At 31.8% G+C, this 21445-nt stretch overlaps 2 protein-coding genes across 2 annotated transcripts in view; both read right to left on the bottom strand.

The window, feature by feature from the left end:
- Positions 1-21445, bottom strand: part of LOC118194880 (papilin-like) — a 130465-nt gene that overhangs the window by 11699 nt on the left and 97321 nt on the right. Inside the window, exons 6-9 of the mRNA XM_085814414.1 lie at positions 17941-18000; positions 11397-11585; positions 4099-4287; positions 1916-2086 (exon numbers count right to left, since the gene is read on the bottom strand). Of these exons, the coding sequence (XP_085670540.1) occupies positions 1916-2086; positions 4099-4287; positions 11397-11585; positions 17941-18000 (609 nt within the window). The remainder of the gene's footprint in view (positions 1-1915; positions 2087-4098; positions 4288-11396; positions 11586-17940; positions 18001-21445) is intronic.
- Positions 19201-21445, bottom strand: part of LOC118194883 (von Willebrand factor-like) — a 55602-nt gene continuing 53357 nt past the window's right edge. The window contains exon 9 of the mRNA XM_085816095.1: positions 19201-20872. The gene's annotated coding sequence lies outside the window, so the exon portion shown is untranslated. The remainder of the gene's footprint in view (positions 20873-21445) is intronic.

The raw sequence follows: 21445 nt of genomic DNA, 5'->3' as shown, positions 1-21445 counted from the left end.
TATCGACCTAGTCTTTAACAAACAGCAGAATGATTGCTTCTGTCCAGGAATATTCAGACAGAAAATGGACAAAATGAAATACCGTACAAAAGTGCGATTGCTTGCCCATTGTCCAGTAATAATATAGAAATTTTTAAAGTGTTATTATTATTTCGATTGATAATATTGAAATTTTATAAATTCATATGAAATATCCACACGAAACTACACAAATTTACATGAATATTTTGCCACATGCCAAATACATAGGTCTGAATATATTGTTAGATGAGATCATATATGGAAGGATTTAAAAACCTTTGATTTCTCTTGTAGGATCTATAAAATTGAGCAACATAGCTTACATGGTCACATTTGCTATCTACTTAAATTTATTAATAGCAATTATTTATCCAGGAACATCGATTGGCTTTGGTAGCAAAATTGGCAGCGTGACTGGCTCAAGCAACCTCATGCGAAGAAAAGACTCACAAATTTTAGTAATTTAAATGCGATTTGCATAATGTCTTCATTACCACTAATTTCACAGTACGGTTCGGATGGTAGAATATAATTGAAATCGAGAAAATATTTAAATCTGAGAAACTATCTTAAATAAAAGGGAGAAATTCACTTCAGTTTCTTAATTTTATTTAAATAACACTTCTTTCTATCTCAATTTGAATAAACACTCGCTATCTCATTTACATTCTGGCATGAAAAGCGTGGGTGAAAGGTGAGTGATAGGAAAGCCATTCAACTTAACTATTAGTTAAAAATAAATCGATAAACCTCACAAATGTTTTATATGGTGGCACATATACAGAAGCTTCTTTACTTATTTCAAATAACCATCGTTTTATTTTAAGAAATTAAGAGGATACGTAAACATATTCTAAAAATAAATTAACTTTTACAAAATTAAAAGTTAACAGGCGTCTGACTATATAGTATTAATTTAAAGCACCTAAATATTTACTATTATTATTCTTTTTAAAATAATTGCGTTGTTTTATAGTATTTTGGTTTTTACGTATTTCTGTAATGTTATAATATTTTATTAGTCCAAAGGGATTTGAATCCCGAAGGACTATTAGTTTCGTTTTGGCATTTTGCGTCGGACTCGGTTCACTTTTCAAACTGTTGCCACAAAATGTTAGAGTCCTGCATTATATTTGAAGAAATTAAATAATGAAAAATCTGCATAAATGTATGTATATTTCTCGTATTGTGATAAAACAACGGTACATAGAGTCATCGAATTTTGAATAACGTAATCCTCCAACGAATATGAGCATGTGGAAGACCAAATTTGAAATTTGAAATTTGTTTTATGATCGATTTCCTATCTTTTAAAATTTTGACGAATTTTTGATTAACAAACTCAAGGATTTCAAAGCGAGCAATGGCAACGTTGTGCAGAAAAAACATTTTTATCTCCAGCGCGTGAGTCTCTGTATCGGAAATTCTAAAGATAGGCTCGTTTTAAAACTATTTTGCGATATTGCTGTTGCACTGGATCTTATGGTTTAAGTGCGATGAACATGATATTTAATAAAGAAAGGTAACACACAAAATGTTAAAAAACGCCCCTTTGGACGTAATTTAAAATCTGAAACATTTCAGATTTTTTTTTTTTTTTGCGTATTTACTTAGCACATTTTATGTAGTAATATTAATGTGCATTTTTGTTTGGTTGGCTTTGTGCTTCCTTATCGTGTTTGCAAGTATTTATTTCGTTTATTAATTTTGTATTTATTATTGTTTTGAACTATTAGCTTGCGCCAGTAATCTTCTTTCTGCAATAAACAAACCTTTTTTTTAAAAAAAAAGTTTTTTGAGACAAGGCCCATTTAATCCGCAACTTGGTTAGACGTGAGTCGATTGTAATAATTAATGTGTGGATGTATACTAGTAAGAGATTGATTAAACACACCTTTGCATTTCTCCAAGCATTCCTCTTCTGTAGCGTATCTGTTGCCATTGCCTTGACATCCTCCATAAATGAATTTTTGACATGTTCCTGTTTCCTTGTCATAATACCAACTAGGTACATATGCCAAACACATTCCAGGATCGGGTTTATCGTGACAGTTCTGCACAAGAGCTGAAACGTGAAACAAAAATATAAAACAAATTAAAAACATAAAACAAATTAAAATTCTCGTTTCCGCTGAAATTAAACAAACAAAAACGTCTCTGATTCAATAACACAACAACAAAAACAGAAATGTTTAATTCAAGAACTCGTGATGAAATTCGTTTTATAGAATCCTGAAGCAAGATATTGCAAAACCTAGCTTAGTCCGGCTTACATAGATCATTCCAGATTCCACAGTGGTGCAGTATGAAAAATGTAAAGCAAACTAAGTAATATTTCAGAAAAATAAGAATAAATCCTAAAACTTTAGTATACAAAATTATTCTTTCATACACCAGCCGTTTGCACGACCAGCTGAGCAAAAGAGAAAAATATGTGATTTTAAAGAGGTCAGTGTCGTTTCACGGGTTTAGCTAGTAATTAGCAACAATTAGCCTTTTTTTCCAGCGATACGAACGTTTTTAATGCATGGTATATGGTTTCTACCGAGTAAACTAATAATTTCGTAATAATTCTGGTTTGAAGTTAATCATATTCTTTGTTGTAATTTGCTTTAAAATTCTTTAATTTAACAGAAAATGTTATATTTTCCTGATTTTTATTCTGAAATAAAATTACAGAAATTTCAGAATAGAGACTAAGCATTCCTAGATTTCTATAGACGTCATACAAAGGTAAATCAAACAGTTACGCACAATCTATTGTTAGTTGCAAACGGGAACTGAAAATTTACAAATAGAATCCCTGGCTCTTCCGTCTCTTGAAAATGTCACAATATACTTGTATGATCTATTTTCTTTACTGCACTACAACCATCTTTGTATCCGTGATAGAATGCACTTCCTTTACATCGACTATCGTCTATTCTCACGAAACAGTCAGGTTTTCTCACACGTGATGGCTCTCTGAAAGTAATCTGAACAATCCCTAGAGAAACTTCGCTGAAGATCGTCACGTACATTCTTCCTAACTTGCATCGTTTCATTTGTCGAGAGCCATTCAACACAGTGAAGAGAAATTTCTTGGTATTCCAATCGCTGGATTGGAATTACTTTTACCACATCTGTGCTTTTCGTGATCTGTTTCGTGCTGATTCATCTGTCATTTTGAATGTGTTCCCCAGTTGTTGATGCGTTTTTATCAGTTATGACTTTTGACTATCTACCCGACCGTGGCTGGTTCTGGATGTTTCAGTTACCATCTACAGCTATAAAACTTCTGTTTCAGTTACCATCTACAGCTATAAAACTTCTATTTCAGTTACCATCTATAGCTATAAAACTTCTGTTTCAGTTACCATCTACAGCTGCACCTCTACAGCTATCTGCACAGATTACCTAGAGTTACTGTGTTGTGCCTATTTATTGGCAACAGGAATTCATTGCGATTACTGATTTATTCCCAGATTTGTAGAGGAAGTCGATAACTGCAAGTTGGCATAATGTTATGTTGCTCATTAGTTACGGTTTGTTTGCAAGAAAATGAAATATAAATTAGATGTGGGTTAGGTAGTAAAAGCAAATGCTTCTACCCGGAGAATTTCATTTGTTGTTGTTGCTGCTGCTTTTCCTCCGGTTTCTGACGAAGTCAGACAAGGTCCAAAAGACCGTTAACTATAAGAGCGTCGAGCACAAGGAGGGGGTCGGGGTAAATATCCTCCCTAGAGAGGGCCAAGCAGCCTAATATGTGCTCGGCAGACGCCTGATGTTCTTGACACTTGGAGCATGTGCAAAAGATTTTCATGCCCTCCTTGAAAGAGGAGCTTATAATATGACCGCTCCCAATACGTGATTTCATTTACATAGTGCTTATCATTACCGGACTTCAGTGAGTTGTGCATTAAGTTTTGACCGACCTTTGCAGATCGCATATTAGGGTAGAATCCTGAATTATTTAACCCACTTAGCTTCTTAAAGCCTGTGAGTAATTCATCTTGAAAACTATTCATAGCCATTAAAACTGAATTTAAATCATAATTTCCAACAGAAAAGTATAAATGAAAGATTTTTCGTTCTTACGTTTTGCTTGACTTGGGCAGCTTTCTGGCTTTATACAGCTACCGTCTTCAGCTTTGACGAGTCCTTTATCACAGACACATCCAGGAACGCACATCAGAACACATGGCCTTGCAGTATCCCGGTAATTTTTGCAAGTGTCAGGGCAAGCAGTCCCGCATCTCTCGAAATGCTGGTTTGCAGGACAGGCAACTAATGATAGAAACACAGGCATTAATTATTTTTGGCTTAATTTACAATCTATAAAAATCATGAGAAAATTACTTATAAATTTTACTTGATGTTTGTAAAAGCAATTAATTTATTTAACCCTTTAAATGGCACCTGTATACAAAATATATCAAAAATTTGGCAACCTTTTAACCTCTTAAAAAATGCTCATTTTTTTACACCAAAATCTGTAATCTTGAGTTTCATTGCTTTCTTTTGACACTAAATGGTAGGACTACCACATGAATACTCAATATTTTGCAGTTGTCAAATTAATTTGTCTTATTCAAAGGCATCATATTTGAAGATTGATCAATTATATTGGACGGGAGTATCCAAAATCTACAAATATATGATGTAAATATGCTGATATTTACGGCATATCAATCAAAACTGATAATTAAAAGTAGATTATCTATACGATTCTAAGACCAGAATATATATATATTGTTGCGTTCTACTGGTTTGCGGATTTTGAGTGATTGATGACAATACTTGAAGAAAAATCAAAACACACTTTATTTAGCCAGTATTACTCAGGATAGTTCCAAAATCACGTTTACAGTCGTCGAAGAACTACGACAAACGCGCTGAAAAAAATCAGCAACACAGTCTTCAGGCCATAACGGTGAAGACAGCTTCACGGCTAAACACTAAAGTACAGCTCCCGACTAGATCGATCGCATTCGGAGCTCAAAACACTCAAGATAAAATTCGACGATACACTCACTATGCAACTGAGGATAGACACTCGCGATGCACTAACTCGCGATACACTACATTCCTCCTACAGGCAGGGCTTATATAGCTGTTGGCCTGCCTTTGAGAACATTCTGAGCCAAACCGGTAAGAATTCGTTCTAGAATGTTCTCCATCTGTCTATGATATATTGCTAATTAATCGCCAAACGGGCGATTACGCGCTAAATCTGCAACCCTGCTTTCCCTTGCCATTTTCTGACAACCCTAAACCTGTCTTGCGAGGAAGATATCTTACCGCGGCTGGGCATTTCATAATAATATTATACCAGCGTCCATGCTGAGAGTACCTTTCCGACAGATGGTACACCGGGCTTCTCCTTCTCTACTCTGCGGGGTGAGAGAGTTTTTTTTTTTTTAATTTTTTTATTATAATTGTTTGCAATGTAGTATGTTACAGTTGTTTATGATTACTTTGCAAGTTGTTTATGAATAAATATTGTTACGGGTTTGTTGTTATTGTTAAATACGGATTTGTAATAGACTGAGTGCATACAAAACCGATGATAGCTTGATTTATTTATTTTACCAAACAACCAATTCACAGCTCTAAAATGTTCATACAGCTCTTCACAATATCAGCAGCACAATTAGTGCTTACACTTCATATTAGGAACGTTAAACACAATATAATGCACATCTTGAAGAAAAAGCATTCACGGGTATCTCAGTACTCGAAAGTCGCTCTGAGCTGAACAACTAACCACTGAAAAATTGATGTTCTTATTGTTTTTTCCGGCCGCCGAGAAATCTCTAGAACTTTCTGCCTCTCGAAATTACTGGAAGACATATGAGGGCCGGATACGATTACAGCTAACATAGTAATCAATTAGAATTACAATATCCATTACACTTATACAGGGATAGGACCAAAATTTCGTCAAATGGTCGCCAAGTCTGGCGACTTTTAGCGATTTCTCACCAAATTTGTCAACAAAAATTAGTTGCCAAAACTGTTGCCAGCTTGGCTGTATCTCGCCAAATGAACGAGTTATGTTACTCAATGTTAAATAAACTTACCCCTGAATTCTTATTTTTCCAGCAAAATATCATTTCTCTTAAGTTTTTCGTGTTACATTTATCATACAGAAAAATGCAACAATTTCACCAAAATTATCCATATATGTAGAAAATTCGTAACAATATTTTGTTCATGGGATGATGGGGAATTTATTGACGCTGTGCTAGGAATGAATAAGAGTATTTCAGTTTCATCTTATCGTTTACTTCCTCCAGTCAAGCTTCACATTCGTCTCTGTCAAATTAAATTTTTATCTACCAATGTACCCTTTAGCCTAAGACAAACTCGTCAATTTCAAAACTGTCGTCTGGCGTTAAAAATACCTTCTTTGTAATTTTCAGATAAGAGACTACAAGAAAAATGTTTTTCCTGGGTAGTAGGCGGGTTTCGAAATTAATGTTAACAGTTGTTAAAAGGGCAGCAGAAATATTTTGTTTGACCTTAGAAATATTTCTAAAGCCAGTTTCAGACTCGAAACATTTATCTTTGGAAAGAATGTGAAAGTTAAGTATTTGAGTTTTGTAAGTTACAGTGAAGTAGTTCTAAGAAAACTTTCTGCGGAGGAAGCATTTGTTCTGCTTGAGCTTCTTTCTGATGGATCCGATCTTGCCGTATCTGATTTTTCTGATGAAGAATATTTATCAAAAAAGTAAAGAAGGGGAGTATATCTCATATGAGGCAGACTCAGATGAGAACCCAAGTCGTGCTGAGAATATCCAAGAGCCAGGCGCTTCTCATGTGTTAGAAATACGGGGGGAAAAAAGAGGAGTGATATCTCTGTATATAATAAAAGAAAGAGTCAGTCTGTGTGTGTGCGTGTCTTTCGTTCGCGCTGCGCTTCGCTTGACCCACAGCTACGAAATTTGGTACATATGTGCATCTAGACAAGAGCCAGTGCACCTCGAAGCGATCTTTTCGAAATTCGAATTCGAATTTTTTTATTTTATGTTTTGGGACGAAATCGCGTCATTTTGAGACATAAATGGGCTATAGGAAAGCGAGATTTTACTCTACACACTCCATTTTCACATCGTCATGTAACGTAGGCACTTAGCTATTTTACGAACTCAAAATAAATTTCGTGTTACAATAAATCAATTCAATACGAATTTATTTAACAAAGTGAGCCTAACACCTTTTCAACGGGATTTTTTCTAAAAACGCTTATTTTTTTAAATGTACGGTTTATTTTTCTTTGATTTTCGGACACGTTAAACTTTCATCCTTGCGACTGCTTTTACAAAAAGAATTTTGGAAAAATGATAATATTTTTTATTTTTAAAAAATATTTTAAATGAAGCTTCTGAGTACACTTCTCACATCTCACATCTTTAAAAATGTGATTTTGGCAACAATTTTCCTTTCTTATTGTTGTTGATAGATTTTTGACGAAATCGCATCATTTTGAATAGTTTCATTCTTTTAGAAACATGGGTTTGGCAACAATTTTTCATCGTATTTCATATGTCACTGCTTTTAAGAGATTGGCATATTGCATTGTCATTTTTTTATATATATAATACATATTTATTGATATTTTTTTGATAAAGTTGTTCTGCAGAATACAATTCTGCGCGGATTTTTTTTTTTTTTTAGTTTCTTTCGTGTTATTTTTTGCTTATTTCACTTTTGTAAGATATTGAAAAGTTTTGCATGATTTTTTTTCTTCAACGGAAAGTTGGTTAATTTTTTATTAATATAATTAATATTTGTATTAAGGGATTTAGCTTGTTTCACTGTAATTTTTTTCTCTTGAAACTATAAGATAAAATATCATTAATTATACTTTGCTTTTCAGAATTTTTTATTTTTTGTATTCTTTTATGTTATTTATTGCTCATTTCACTGTCTTTAAGATATTGAAAAGTTTTGAGGGATTTTTTTAGGAAACAAACCTCCTTTATACCATTTGAGTTCATAAGATTTTGCAAAAGGAAGTTGGTTAATTTATTTATTAGGATAATTAATATTTGTATTAAGGGATATTGCTTATTTCATTGTATTTTTGTTATACGTAATAAGTTTTTTTATGAAGTTGTTCTGCAGAGTATAATTCTACGCAGTTTTTGAATTTAACGTTTGGTGTTCCCTTCAGCCATTTTTCCGGTAATTTAAAAGACAGACGAAGGCTGGCAGCGAAGCTGCTAGTAAACTTAATACAATAACCTTAATATTATAATTTTATGATCTTAGAAAAATAACTGTAAAATAAATATTAAAAAATGCTTACTTTTCCTGGATATATATTCCAGAAAATATCTAAGTACCACTTTTAAAATTCTTCTGTTGTGATCAGTCATATACATTTTCCTTGTAAACAGATCAAGAGAAGATCTAACATGTTTTTTGTCATTCATTATAAATGTATCATTATTGTTATCAGTTTTTTCACTATACATCTCATTTTAAACCTATATAATCCTTTAAAAATTCTGTATGGTAAAATTAACAGCACAGTATATAAAAACTGTGATTGCAAAAAAGTTTGTAAGGTAGTTTCACAGGGCCAATGGTTCGATGATCGAAAAAAAGGGCTTTCAGGTGTGTTGGGACGTAACCTGTAATTGCTTTTCTTCCTTAGCAAAATTATATATTACAATCCTTTTTATGGAAACTTTAAAAGGGGGGCTTCAGTTAAAATTAAAACGGGATAAAAGTGTTCTGCCTCTGGGGCTAAAAATAAAAAAAAGGGTTACGAGTTGTATCGGATATAAAACCATTTAACGGTTTCCCTTCCTGACCAAAATGATACACAAAATCCATATTATCAAAATATTACAAACCCTTAAGGGTAACGATAATCGAAAGTGTACGGGGAATTGGGGTTCTTGGTATAATAGCTAAAAGAGATCACTTGATATCGTAGCGAAGCAGGTTATTTTTATACATATATTTATTATCTAAGGCATAAAATATTATAATTTCAAAAATCTAGCATTTCATTTTTCAGCTCAATTACACTTCCTTGTAACAATATGCTAGTTTAGTTGGAGCATGGTACAAGTTAGGCCTCCACTGTTATGTTTACTAAATTTGTGGTAAAATAATACTATTAAATTTAAAGCACTTTTAAAAGTTGTAGAGCCATTAGGTTATTTTGAAGCAGAAGACATGAAAAATGAGCAATGCTCTCGCCGGGATTTGAACCTGGACTTTTCGAATACGCGCCAAGTGAGCTACCGCTACACCAGGAAGGCATGCCGAAAGGCGGAAGTAAATACCTTATATACTTCCCCTTCCTCCTTTTGAAGGGTAACTGGGGATTAGGAGAGCCAATCGCCAAATCCTGGTGGTGAACAATCCTCATCCGCCTTCTTTTAGTTCGGACGCCACTGTAAAGTCATTAGGTTATTTTGAAGCAAAAGACAGGAAAAATAAGCAATGCCCTCACGTGGACTTGAACCTGGACCTCTCGCGCCGAGTGTGCTAGCGTTACGCCACAAAAACATGCCAAAAGGAAGGAGAAAATACCTTATAAAGTTTTTTTTTTTCATATTTTACATAAGTATGTTGAACTGGGTGAAACCTGATGTTGGACATTTTAAATCAACTTATCACCTGCACTGATATGAGATTTGCATCCTCTATCGGACTTTCTATATTGCCACACTATAGATTCTATGGTACAAATGTATCAAAACATGATTTACGAAGTAAGTAATAATAAGTGATTGACTCGTTAGCTTTAATAACGGTCAAATTCAGCCTGCAGATCATTTTAGTTTTGAATTAAAAAAATCTATATGAACACAAAGGGTAATTTGAAATTTTAAAATGTATAACTATTATCTTCCCCTCTCTTAAACCAAATCCCAAAAGCATTTTGGTAATTACTAAGCATCAAATTTATTTGCTTTTTTTTCAACTATTGATTAAAATTTTCAAACGCATTTTGCCTTCTCGAGATCTTAATAAGATATTTTTTTCATTCTTATTTTATTCTTTCATTATTAATTCTTAATAAAATATTTTTTTCATTGTTTTAACAAAATCGCTCTATTGATACTTTTGTAAAAGTCCAAAACTCAATGAAAGTATTCCTGAATCTATCTGGCATTACAATCAGACAAGACATCACAGACGATTCCTTTATGCTGAAGTCACTCACTTCACGTCAACAAATGTTAATATATATCAGATTAAAGCTAACTTATCAAATGTTGATCAAAACTGTTGATATATATCAGATTAAAGCTAACTTATCAAATGTTGATCAAAACTGTTGATATATATCAGATTAAAGCTAACTTATAACTTATCATCTTATTAGAATGACATTTCACACCTAAAACATTAGTCCATTTTTAATTGATATCGTAAAACATGCAAAGTTAATTCTTTTTCAGAAAAACGCTCATGAGAAACCAAAGTAATAAAGCACGTTATCATTTCCACTGTACATTGAAAAATAGGAATCCAATTTAAAATTTGCAAAGAAAGGAGATTAAAAATAGAGTATAATTTTACTAAAGATTAGATGAATGAGAATTTTCTAAGTTTAAACAGCTATCTACCCTATAAACGAATTGTTATCTACCCTATAAACGAATTAGCGAGATAAAATATTTTATGTAATTAATTTTAAGTATTTTTCATTTTATATTTTGATTGTTTGTAATAGTTAATTCTAATAGTAAAAATTTAGTTAATTCTAATAGTTACAAATTATATTTAGCATTATCAGTTAAGCTCAGATGTGAGCATAGACTCACAATTTTTTATTTTTATGAAAATTTTTCTCTAAAGTACATTAACATTCTGTTGCTTTAAAATAAGCATGTTTATAAAATGTATTTTTCTCCAATCTTCTATCAATTTCTTTCTGAATTTTGTCAGTGATAGAGGGGAAGCAGTAATTTATTTTACTTTTCGGAAACTCAAAAGCAGTCTTTTTGCAAGCGACTTCTAAGCCTTGATGTTATGAGCTGAAATCTTTTTATAAACTATTTTCAACCTTTGAAGAGCTGAAATCTTTTTACAAGCTATTTCCAGCCCTTGAAGAACTGAAATCTTTTTACAATCTATTTCCAACCCTTGAAGAGCTGAAATCTTCTTGCAAACCATTTCTAACCGTTGATATTATGGGAGGAAATCTTCTTGCGAACTATTTCCAGCCCTTGATATTATGACCTGAAATCGTTTTGCAACTATTTTAACCCTTGATATTATGAGTGGAAATCTCCTTGCAAACTGTTTCTAACCTTTGAGATTATGAGCTGAAATCTTGCGAACTACCTCTAGGCCTTTAAATTATGAGTTGAAATAAAATCATTGAATTAGAAGCATATATAAGAAAGATTTTTCATTCATACTTTCTGCTTGACTTGGGCAACTTTCGGGCTTTATACAGCGACCGTCTTCACCTCTGACGAATCCTTTATCGCAGAAGCATCCAGAAACGCACATTAGAACACATGGTCTCAAAGTGTCCCGATAGTTTTTGCAGTTGTCTGGGCAAGCAGTCCCGCATTGTTCGAAATGCTCGTTTTCAGGACAGAAATCTGCAGAGAGAAATATGGATTAATATATTTACCAAAAATAATTTTTTTAATAAATATTATACTATCCTAAAAATTTAAGAAACTTTCTAACTTCAGTTTAGATTAATAAAACAGTGTGAAACTAATAAAGCATTTTGAATCAATTAAAGATTTTTTGAAAAAAAAATTTAATCAAAATTTCATCTGTGGTTAATTATTTAAAACATTGTAATTGAACAATTAAGAAGTACTGAACACACGTTTCGTCCTTCTTGACAGTTTAAGTGAAATTAAAAAACTAATCTCAAAATCCTTTAAAAAAGATTTTACTCCTCATCTCAAAGAGTCAAAATTGTGCTCCAATGTGAATTCAGTCATCGAAAAAATTTTAAAAATAATACAAAATAATTCAAATCATACATTACTGTAAAATGAAAAAAAAAATGAAATTAAAAGATTTTAAAAAAATGAAAAAATTCTAGCTATTTAAAGCACAAAATAAAATACATGTACAAACTAATTATGCTAAAAGATTTTTAGACTTTCTAATTCTACAACGAACAATGTTTGGCATTTTAGCTTAAAACATTTTAAATAAACTATTACTGTTGCCGAAAAACACTGTAAAATCTTTTGATTCTGCACTCTAATCCAAGTAAATGGTGTGGAAGTTTGAGAAATGGAGCAAAAATGAAGAAAGGGAAGCGTGTACTCACGCTATACCAACAGATAAATATTAAAAAAGTTAAGCAAAGGAAAAGAAGAGAGCTACTGGCGCCATCTTCTGGCGAGACGTGGAAACAGCTATGGAATATATCGTTAACTTTTCACTTGGGCATAGATAGAGAAGAATATTTTTATTTATTTATTTATTTATTTTTGTAAATCAATGATGCCACTTAGTCAATTAATCAATCAGCAAGGGACAGGAAACAAATAAGCAGAATCTGCTATTTCCTGTTCCGCGTTAAATAGTCCATTTTGAATATTCATACTAAACCGAATTTTTTTAGTCTTGTTTACAGTAGTGAACACATATGAAAATGAAACGTCCCTAGAAAATCTAATTAACCAGTGGAAGAAGATTTTTATTGTTAAATTTATTTAGCTACAAATTTTATTTAATTCAGAAAATCTCTTGTGATTTGTGGCATTAAATTAATATACACTTATTATCTTTACTTAGTTACTTAATTTCAAATAGATTTTTTAAAATCATATTGCACATAAAGTTCAGTAGGTCAGATTTGGACCATTAACATTCATATTGGTTACTAGCTGGATAACTTCTTTCAGTTCTGAAGAAGTTGTTTTTCGAGGAATCGATGAAAAAATTATTCTAATAGTTTTAAATTTGCCATTACAGGAGTGAGATATTTAACTACATTAACAATTTTAATTCTGTTATGCTTTTATTATAGACAAAGTTTATCTTTCAGCAACAGTTCTTCTTGTATTAGATGAAATCTGCTAAGGGTCATTTTCATTGCAGATTTAAGTTATTTTTAAAACTAGTATAAATTTATGGGTACTAGCGTATTAATGCACGCACCTTAGTAGAAGCCGCCAAACACTGGCAAGCATATGCGTAACCTTGCTTCAACAAAGCCGTCGTATGCCCTCTTGTTTTGTATTCCAAGTTTCAACCATTTTTATAGATAAACTTTCATATGTTTTACTTCAACTCAATTTAAAAATATTCCTTCAGGATTTCTCCAGTAATGGAAGTTCCAATAATGGAACGTTCTCCAGAAAGCAATATTTTGCAGCAAATTTGCCAAAAGAAACAATTATGATGTGCGTTTGCTAGGTAGACAGTGCTCACGGCCCAGTTTGGATAATTATTTGATTTTTTTTTTTTTTTTTTTTTTTTTTTGAGCGAAAACTGATCGCTGTGTACATGGGAACAAGGCTAAATAATAGAGAAAGATTTCACGAAATATACAGTTATTTTATTTTTTATTGAATCATATAATCCTTACTTGAAAATTTTACATTAAAATTTGTAATATTTTTTTTAATATGTTGATAATGTTTTCCGACTTACGGTAAATATCGATAGTTTGATCATATTAAAAAAAAAATTCCCAAAAGTCACGAAGTTGCAATCCGATAAATAATTTTTACCTTTTCATCTACAAAAAATTTTCATAGTGTATCAAGGTAGTTGCGTTAATACGTAACTACCAAATTTTACAGCTTATGTTTTGGAAGATTTCTTGTGAAACTTTATTTTCTCAAGAAGTGAGAAATCCTTTCTTTTAGTATGCGTGTTGTGTGCTCAAAGGGAGAAGGATAAGAGCCATTAAATGTTAGTAGTGATATATACAACATATTCACAATCTGGAGAATCGTTTTCGAAGAAAGATCATTTTCAAAGAGACTTCAGTGTTAAGATCAGTACAAGATAAGGCGGTCAATGCGAGATATGCCCCTATTACTGGCTCTTTTGTAAGAATGGGAGAAAATACTCGACGAATATTTTGACAAGAACGAAAGAGAAATGCAATGATAATTCACCTATATTATACGTGATCCTTATTACTTTATCGCAATTGAAAAAAGAATGCTTCAAGACTTCATATTTAACACTTAATAAATAAAATACTATTAGCCTTGCTGTAATTCATCACAGAGCGCCCCACTGAACTTAATTTCCGCTGTTTAGCAACCCGAAATAGATAACACTAAAGATCTTAATTTTCCACAAATGAGTCTATAGAATCATAAGGTTCTTTTTGAAGCAGGAAAAATGTGCAGTGCCTTCGTCGAGACTCGAGCACTGGACTTGTTGAATACGCGTCGAGTATGCTTCCAGTTACTCTACGAAAGCGTGTTGAAAGATGGGAGAAAATACCTTATATGCTCTCCCTTTTAAATGGTGACTGGGAATTAGAAGATCCAGTCGCCAAATTCTGGTAGTGGCGAATTATCGTCCACCAACCTTTCAGTTCGGCGCCATTGAAAGTTTGGTGGACGATGGTCACCAACCTTTCAGTGGATGAAATGTAATGTAAAATCATTAGGGTTTTTGATGCTGGAGACTTGAAAAATGTGCACTGCCCTCACCGGGATTTGAACACCGTACCTCCCGAACACGAGTCAGTATGCTTCCTATTACACCACGAAGAAAAGCAAAAAGAAAATACCTTATAAGTCTATACTCATTTTTCAACTTTATTGTCTAGACCCATTTCTCAATTTGATTCACGATGAAACATGGATCTAGTTAAATCGTGAAAAGAAAACAGATTTTAAAGTAAACAGATCGACATTCTCCAAAAGAATAACTACATTAAAATCATGATATTTTTGCTAAGAGTCTGTTGCTTAGGTAAACCTTAGACTTATATGAAGACCATTCTTGATTAGTAATCCAGGTTAGATACTAGTGCAACTGACCATTCTCTTTCACTTCTGGAGTGGTTAAAGTTTGGAGTACGTCGAGCAATGGGGTAAATCCTCTTTGAAAATTAACATTTTTCATTTCTCACCTTAAATCCCTTAAGTATTTGATGTAATTTACCAAAAGACTAACCTTTTATTGGACATTGACAATGTCCGATTTCATGGAATTAACTCTAGACAACCAGATCCAGGAAGATCAAGTTGCTGTAGAAATACATTGAACATCTCTTTATTACAGTCTTATTATTACTTCAAAAGAAAACCCCTGGCTCTCTTTCTACAATCACCCTTTAAGAAAATGAAGTAAAATAGAACACTAATGAAATATCTGGTAACTTGATTGGTATAATAAAAAGCGATGAGAAGTATGTATGCCTATTGGAGTTAGAGAAAGATATTTCTTTAGAAACATTTTTAATTAGCTATAGTAATATTTTTTACTTCCTTGTACGAAGTAAAGGAAGTATTGTAATCGCGAAGAGTTCCTGGTGCCGTATTTCAACGAATAAATCCATTTCGACCGCTCTCAGAACCATTTGAACGGTGTTTTTGCGTAATATTTGTACAACCAGACAGAATAAAGGACTTTTTTGCCAAAATGGATTCTAAAATGAATTAAAAAGAGTTTTTTTTTCCTGTACGTATGTATGTACTTTGAATAACTCAAGAACAAATAGCCCTAGAACATCGAAATTTTGTGTATGGGACGGCTGTAACATGTAGTTATGCACCTCTCTTTTCCGTTGCAATTGGCTGCACCAGTAGTATATAAATAAATATATATAATTGAAACAGAAATTGTAAAGCTAACAAGTAATGAGACGTAAGACCTATTTGGTCTAAAAATTTTTGCGCATAATGCTGCAAAAAGATACCAAATAATAGTAGGTAGAAATATTGCAGCGATCTTGCTAAAAATTTACCAGGAGCTGTAGCTCCACGAAATAATTCAACGCTGTATTACTAAAATAAGAACTAAGAAGAACCCTCTGCCACCTGGCTTGCTGAGCTTAGATTTTTTTTATTCTTATATGTTGGCAAATTGTGCTTTTGTTGCTTTAAACGTGATTGAATTATATGGCTTTTATGTTCCGGCTAAGGTTTTTTTGCCTTTAGTTAATCTGCTTGCAATATTTGTAGAATCATCAACAATTTAAAAGTTTAATCCGCGAGTTAAGCCTAACAAACCGCCATTTATTTACATTTGAGGCTCAGCAGAATAGTGAATAGAATTTCTTACACCTTCAATATCTTTTTGCAGAGTGGGATCAAAAGTAAAGTTTCAGTTTTATGCACCGAAAAATCTGCTTTCTTGCCCACTGGTCGAATTGCTTGTTTTTGCGTACAAACTCCAATTTTATTTATAAATTTTTTTTAATTGTATTTGGTGTTTTATGTTTTCCTGTATTTTACAATTTTTAATGAAGATGTTAAGTTTTCATGTATTTTTGTTTTGCTCCGAAGACAGAGCTGAAATTAATTGAATGAGAAATATATCTCTAAAGAAATTCGAGGGAATACGTTTAAATGAAATACAGCAAAATATGTGTATAATTTAATAGATCGTACAAGGAAGTCATGTGGTATATACATCAGACATTTTAACTTTTACCTCGGTTTGTGCTGTTACCAATTTAAAAGTCAGACGGAGCAAAAAGCCTTCCAACAAACACTCTTCTACGATTACGAAGATTTGAATTAGTTAACCGTAAAAATGTAACTTATTTTAGAATAAAGATTAATGAATAATAAACACAAATTTTCTTATACTTAAGAATTTTCAACATATTAGCATGAATAATATACATCATAATAACATATCATTATGAAAGCATAATATCATTCATACGAAACAAGCAAAATAAAATCGATCCTACTTGATTATCACTAAAAATTTTAACTTTGTTATTTATCGGTAATTTTAATGAATATTTTTCTCTACAGTTTATGTTTGAATAAAAATCACTTTGTATATCAAAATTATTAATAATTAAAAATCTTACTTAAGAAATTTTAAATTTTAAATTTGCACATTTTTATACAACTGGTTAACACGTTGTTAAATTGTATACTGAGTTCAGCTTGTATGCAAAAATGTGTGCTTACCAGTTTGCTTTCCGAACTATTAATTTAAAAAATTCTTTTAATGATGTTTAATACAAAAATATCATTATCTATCTTTACTGACTTCTGCTTTGAGACAAACGTTTTCAGATTTTTAACTCAAAATCAAGATTCTCAAGACAATTCTCTTAAAACGTAACAAAATAAGTACATGTATTTTATAAAGAAGCTTTAGCATATTTTCATAAAATTCAAAAATAAAAATAACTACATCCTCAGAACATAAATCATTTCAGCACTCACCTTTCCAAATATTCCTACTATGTCTTGCCTCTTACAACTTAATACTAGTATTCTATGTAATATACATAATGCAGAATAATTGGAAAAGGAATTATATATCTGCCCGAAATGATATTTTGAAGTGCAATCATAAGCTAAATATGCATAAAAACAAATGTCATTTTGATTTAAAATTCGTGAATTCGAAGTAATTATAAGCAAAGAGTTCAAGTTGATATTGAAAGTTTAAGGACGTATTTTGAGCAAAACTTTGTCATGAAAACGTTTTAAATATCTTTACAAAGTATTCTTTGGTTAGCGAAAATGCAACTAAACATTTAATTATTGTTAATCAAGAAATTAAAGTAGATTCGAGTGAACCAGTTCATCAACCTCAAAATACCTATAAAAATATTCTCTTCCTGTTATGTGTTTTAAATATTATATATAAGTTTAGTTTAAGTTTTTCAATTAATAAATAAAAAAATTTCTTTTTCATGCAATTACGCTCATTTTTTCAATCGCATTAAAATTAAAGTTCAGCACATTTATTAGAATTTTTTGGTAGAAAATTAACATTATTTTTCATATATTTAAGAAATAAAACTTAATATGACCTTACCCTCGCTGGCAAAAGCCAGAGTAACAGCGCATAAAAGGATAAGAGCCTTCATGTTTGATCACGTAACTGCTAGTTTAGGAAGAGAGATACTTTTACGAAATGCAATATATATGTAAATGAAACATCTGAAATGTGTAAAAAATCCCATGGGACAAAATGAATGATTACGGCTATTAGATAAGTTCTGGGAAATAACATCTTGCATGTGTCTATCGTATTTCGGAGCAGCAAACGTTTATTTCCTTAGCACTTCAGTTTCTCTTGGAAGCAAAAAAAAAAAAAAAAACCACTACAGATAAATTTACGTCATCACGATAATGTGTAAATGTAGCTAATTGAAAAATTCTACGTGAAAAGGACAAAAGACGACTTACATTTCTCGGGAAAGATAAGAGTATGAAATTGAACGAAATAATAATGCTACTGCTTTTAAATGAATGTTACAAATTAATGTAAACATAAAATTAATTAAAGTCTTTTCAGTTATTAATAAGTTTTTATTTATTATGAGATTTATTTACGAAGCAAAATATAATGAAAATGATATGATGCTTCGTTCAAGTATTCCAAACTTGTTATATAAAGTTAGTAACTTACAGATAACAAAACTGCATATAATTATCAAAAAAAACAAAATATGATATTTTCTTCGTGTATTCCAAACTAGTTAGTATATAAAATTAGTACCTTACAAATTACAAACTTGCTCATAATTATCAAGAAAACAAAATATGATGCTTCCCTCATGTATTCCAAACTTGTTACATAAAGCTAGTACCTTACAGATAACAAACCTACTCATAATTATCAAAAACAAAAACAAAATATGATGCTTCCTTCATGTATTCCAAATTTATTACACAAAGTCAGTACCTTACAGATAACAAACCTACTCATAATTATCAAAAGCAAAAACAAAATATGATGCTTCCTTCATGTATTCCAAATTTATTACACAAAGTCAGTACCTTACAGATAACAAACCTACTCATAATTATCAAAAAGGGCTTTTAAAACTGCCAATGAGTTATTATAATCTGAAATTTTAGGTTAGCATAAAAATTTCTCTCTCAAAAATGAAAAAAATTTTGATAAGTTATGTAGAAAATTAAAACCTTTTATTATTTATAATCCTTCATGACACTATAAAAATATCTTATTGAGTAGTTAATGAACGGTTCAAGAGAGAGTTTTGCATTAACTAGTATCACAATTTATATGCGTTGCCCAACCGGGATACTGGTTAGTATGCCAGAAAAGGGCATACTAACCAGTTTATACTATGCTGCATATGTATGTCACTTAAAGCACTAATTGTGGCAAAGTACTTATCTGCTATGCCCCTTGTTTGGCATTTTTTAAAAATTTTTATTTTATTTTATTTCACTTTATTTATTTATTTATTTATTTATTTATTTATTCTATCACATGACATCCAATAAATATGCTGGATCTCAGCGACTGTCTGGGGGGTTCGTGGGGCTCCCACCCTTCCCCATACCATACCATCTTGGGGTGCTTTAGATAAAGGGGGACGCGGTGCTATACCAATTAACCGCCATGGTAGAGGGGTGGTGCTCGCGTCCTCCGTCATTAAAGTAAACTATGTATAGTGTCTATGCAGCATGGGGCACTCTAAATATGCGTCGAGCCGGAAGTCCTCTCAGGAGGTCAGTGCTAGAAGAAGAGAGTGGAAGATCCTCGAACCGTCCCCCCGGGCTGCTTTTCATCCAAACTGGGGGCGGAACTAAACAAAGCCTTACGGTCACCTCTATGGTGCTCGAAGCTCTTGCCGACGTTGTCCAAATGAATTTGGTGGACTTGTACTTATGTTACTTTCAGACAAGTGAGATAAGTCGCAAAAGCGTAACAACAAATTATATGCCATTTATTCACAAATACTTTAAAAAAATTAAAAGTATTTAAACATTTGTTCGTCTACAGGGTATAAAAAAACTACTTAAAAACAAGAAAACGACACATCTACGAAGAACCATTTCACTTACGATAATAGGTAAAAATTGGAAAGTATTACGAGTGTAGAGAAATGGAGGCTATATACAAAAGTGTACCATATCATAATTTTTTTGCATAAGTTTTGAATTAGATACAATAAGTTATCCAGCTTCCTTCAGATGTGTATGCTTCGCAGTTCGATAGAATGTTTTAAAGTTTAGAATGGTGTGCTTTAGTTGGCTAGCCAATTCATTGAAATTCCAGAACTAGCATAAGTACCATTTATCACCTATCACACATGCTCGATCAGGAGAGGTGCATGTCGATATTATAGATTTTCAGTCACGAAAGGCGACCTGCCATATTTGACAAACATTATGTAGTTGAAATATACTCTGATGCAGCTATAATGAGATTGTAGAAAGGTGATTGTAGAAAGTTGTTTTAGTTTTTTGTAGCCATGAATGTGTTAAACAGAGCTACGACAATGTAATGAAACAGCAACAAAGAACAGCAACAGATGCTTGCTTATATGTATTTCTCACAACGTCTTTCTGCGTGAATATCTTGCTGTATCACATAGAGGAGACAGAATCTGTACACTGGTTTGCCGGCTTTAAGCTATGAAAGTAATGCAGTCGGTATTTATAGATCTAATTTAGAAAACTCTCACAGTTTTTAGTGAGAGTTCTCACAGTTAGTCAACTGCATGAAGTCTGAAAGTCTTATTCTTAAATTACACGTATATATTATCATCATTAGTTTTTTTCACCACAGTATCGCTCAACAAATACCTAGCATGATTAGAAATTTAGAATTCTAAAACCCATAGGCAAGTTCCAAAAACGTTTTATATGTGTGCTTTGTTGCCTCTGAAATGGCAGTGAAGAAGACTTACTGAGCAATAAAATATTTATAAAATATCCTGTACTCTACATTGCTAGTGAATTAGGTTTCATGCCCTGTGTTTCTTAACCTGAAACAGAAAAAAAATGAATAGATTAATTCGAATATATATCCAATTCATAAATGGCATGTTGAATACATAAAACTCTCATTAGAACTTGGAAATTAATATAACAATAATCAACTTTGAGAATTAAAATTTTTACTGATAGAACAGGTCTCAAATAAGTCATTTATACATATCTCAGTAATTCACATGACTCAAATAATTATTAGGACTCAATTATTCATTAATAATTAGAACTCAAATTCAAATATGTTATATATTAGTAATATTATAATTCATATTATGTAACGTGGTAATTCCATCAGTATAATTCGGTAGTAATCAGAACCCTAATAATCCATTTATTAAGATTCAGAATTCCAGTTATCTAAATCATTTGGTCTTTCTAGCTAAGCAAAATTCAACCTGATGTTAATTCATATAAACGTGTTTCAATGTTTTGTAAATTAAATATATATTGTATAATTTTTAATTCACAAATCACATGCCTATTTTATTTTTGTTTTATATAAATTTTTATTATTTACATACGTATTTTTATTTTACTTTGAGAAAAAAAAAATTACTTTAGTTAAT

This window comes from Stegodyphus dumicola, chromosome 4 (assembly GCF_044657685.1).
Source record: "Stegodyphus dumicola isolate Sdum_Otavi_A_Nest chromosome 4, ASM4465768v1".
Taxonomy (NCBI): Eukaryota; Metazoa; Arthropoda; class Arachnida; order Araneae; family Eresidae; genus Stegodyphus; species Stegodyphus dumicola.
The sequence above is the reverse complement of the archived record's forward strand: the minus strand, read 5'-3'. Positions and strand labels throughout refer to the sequence as shown.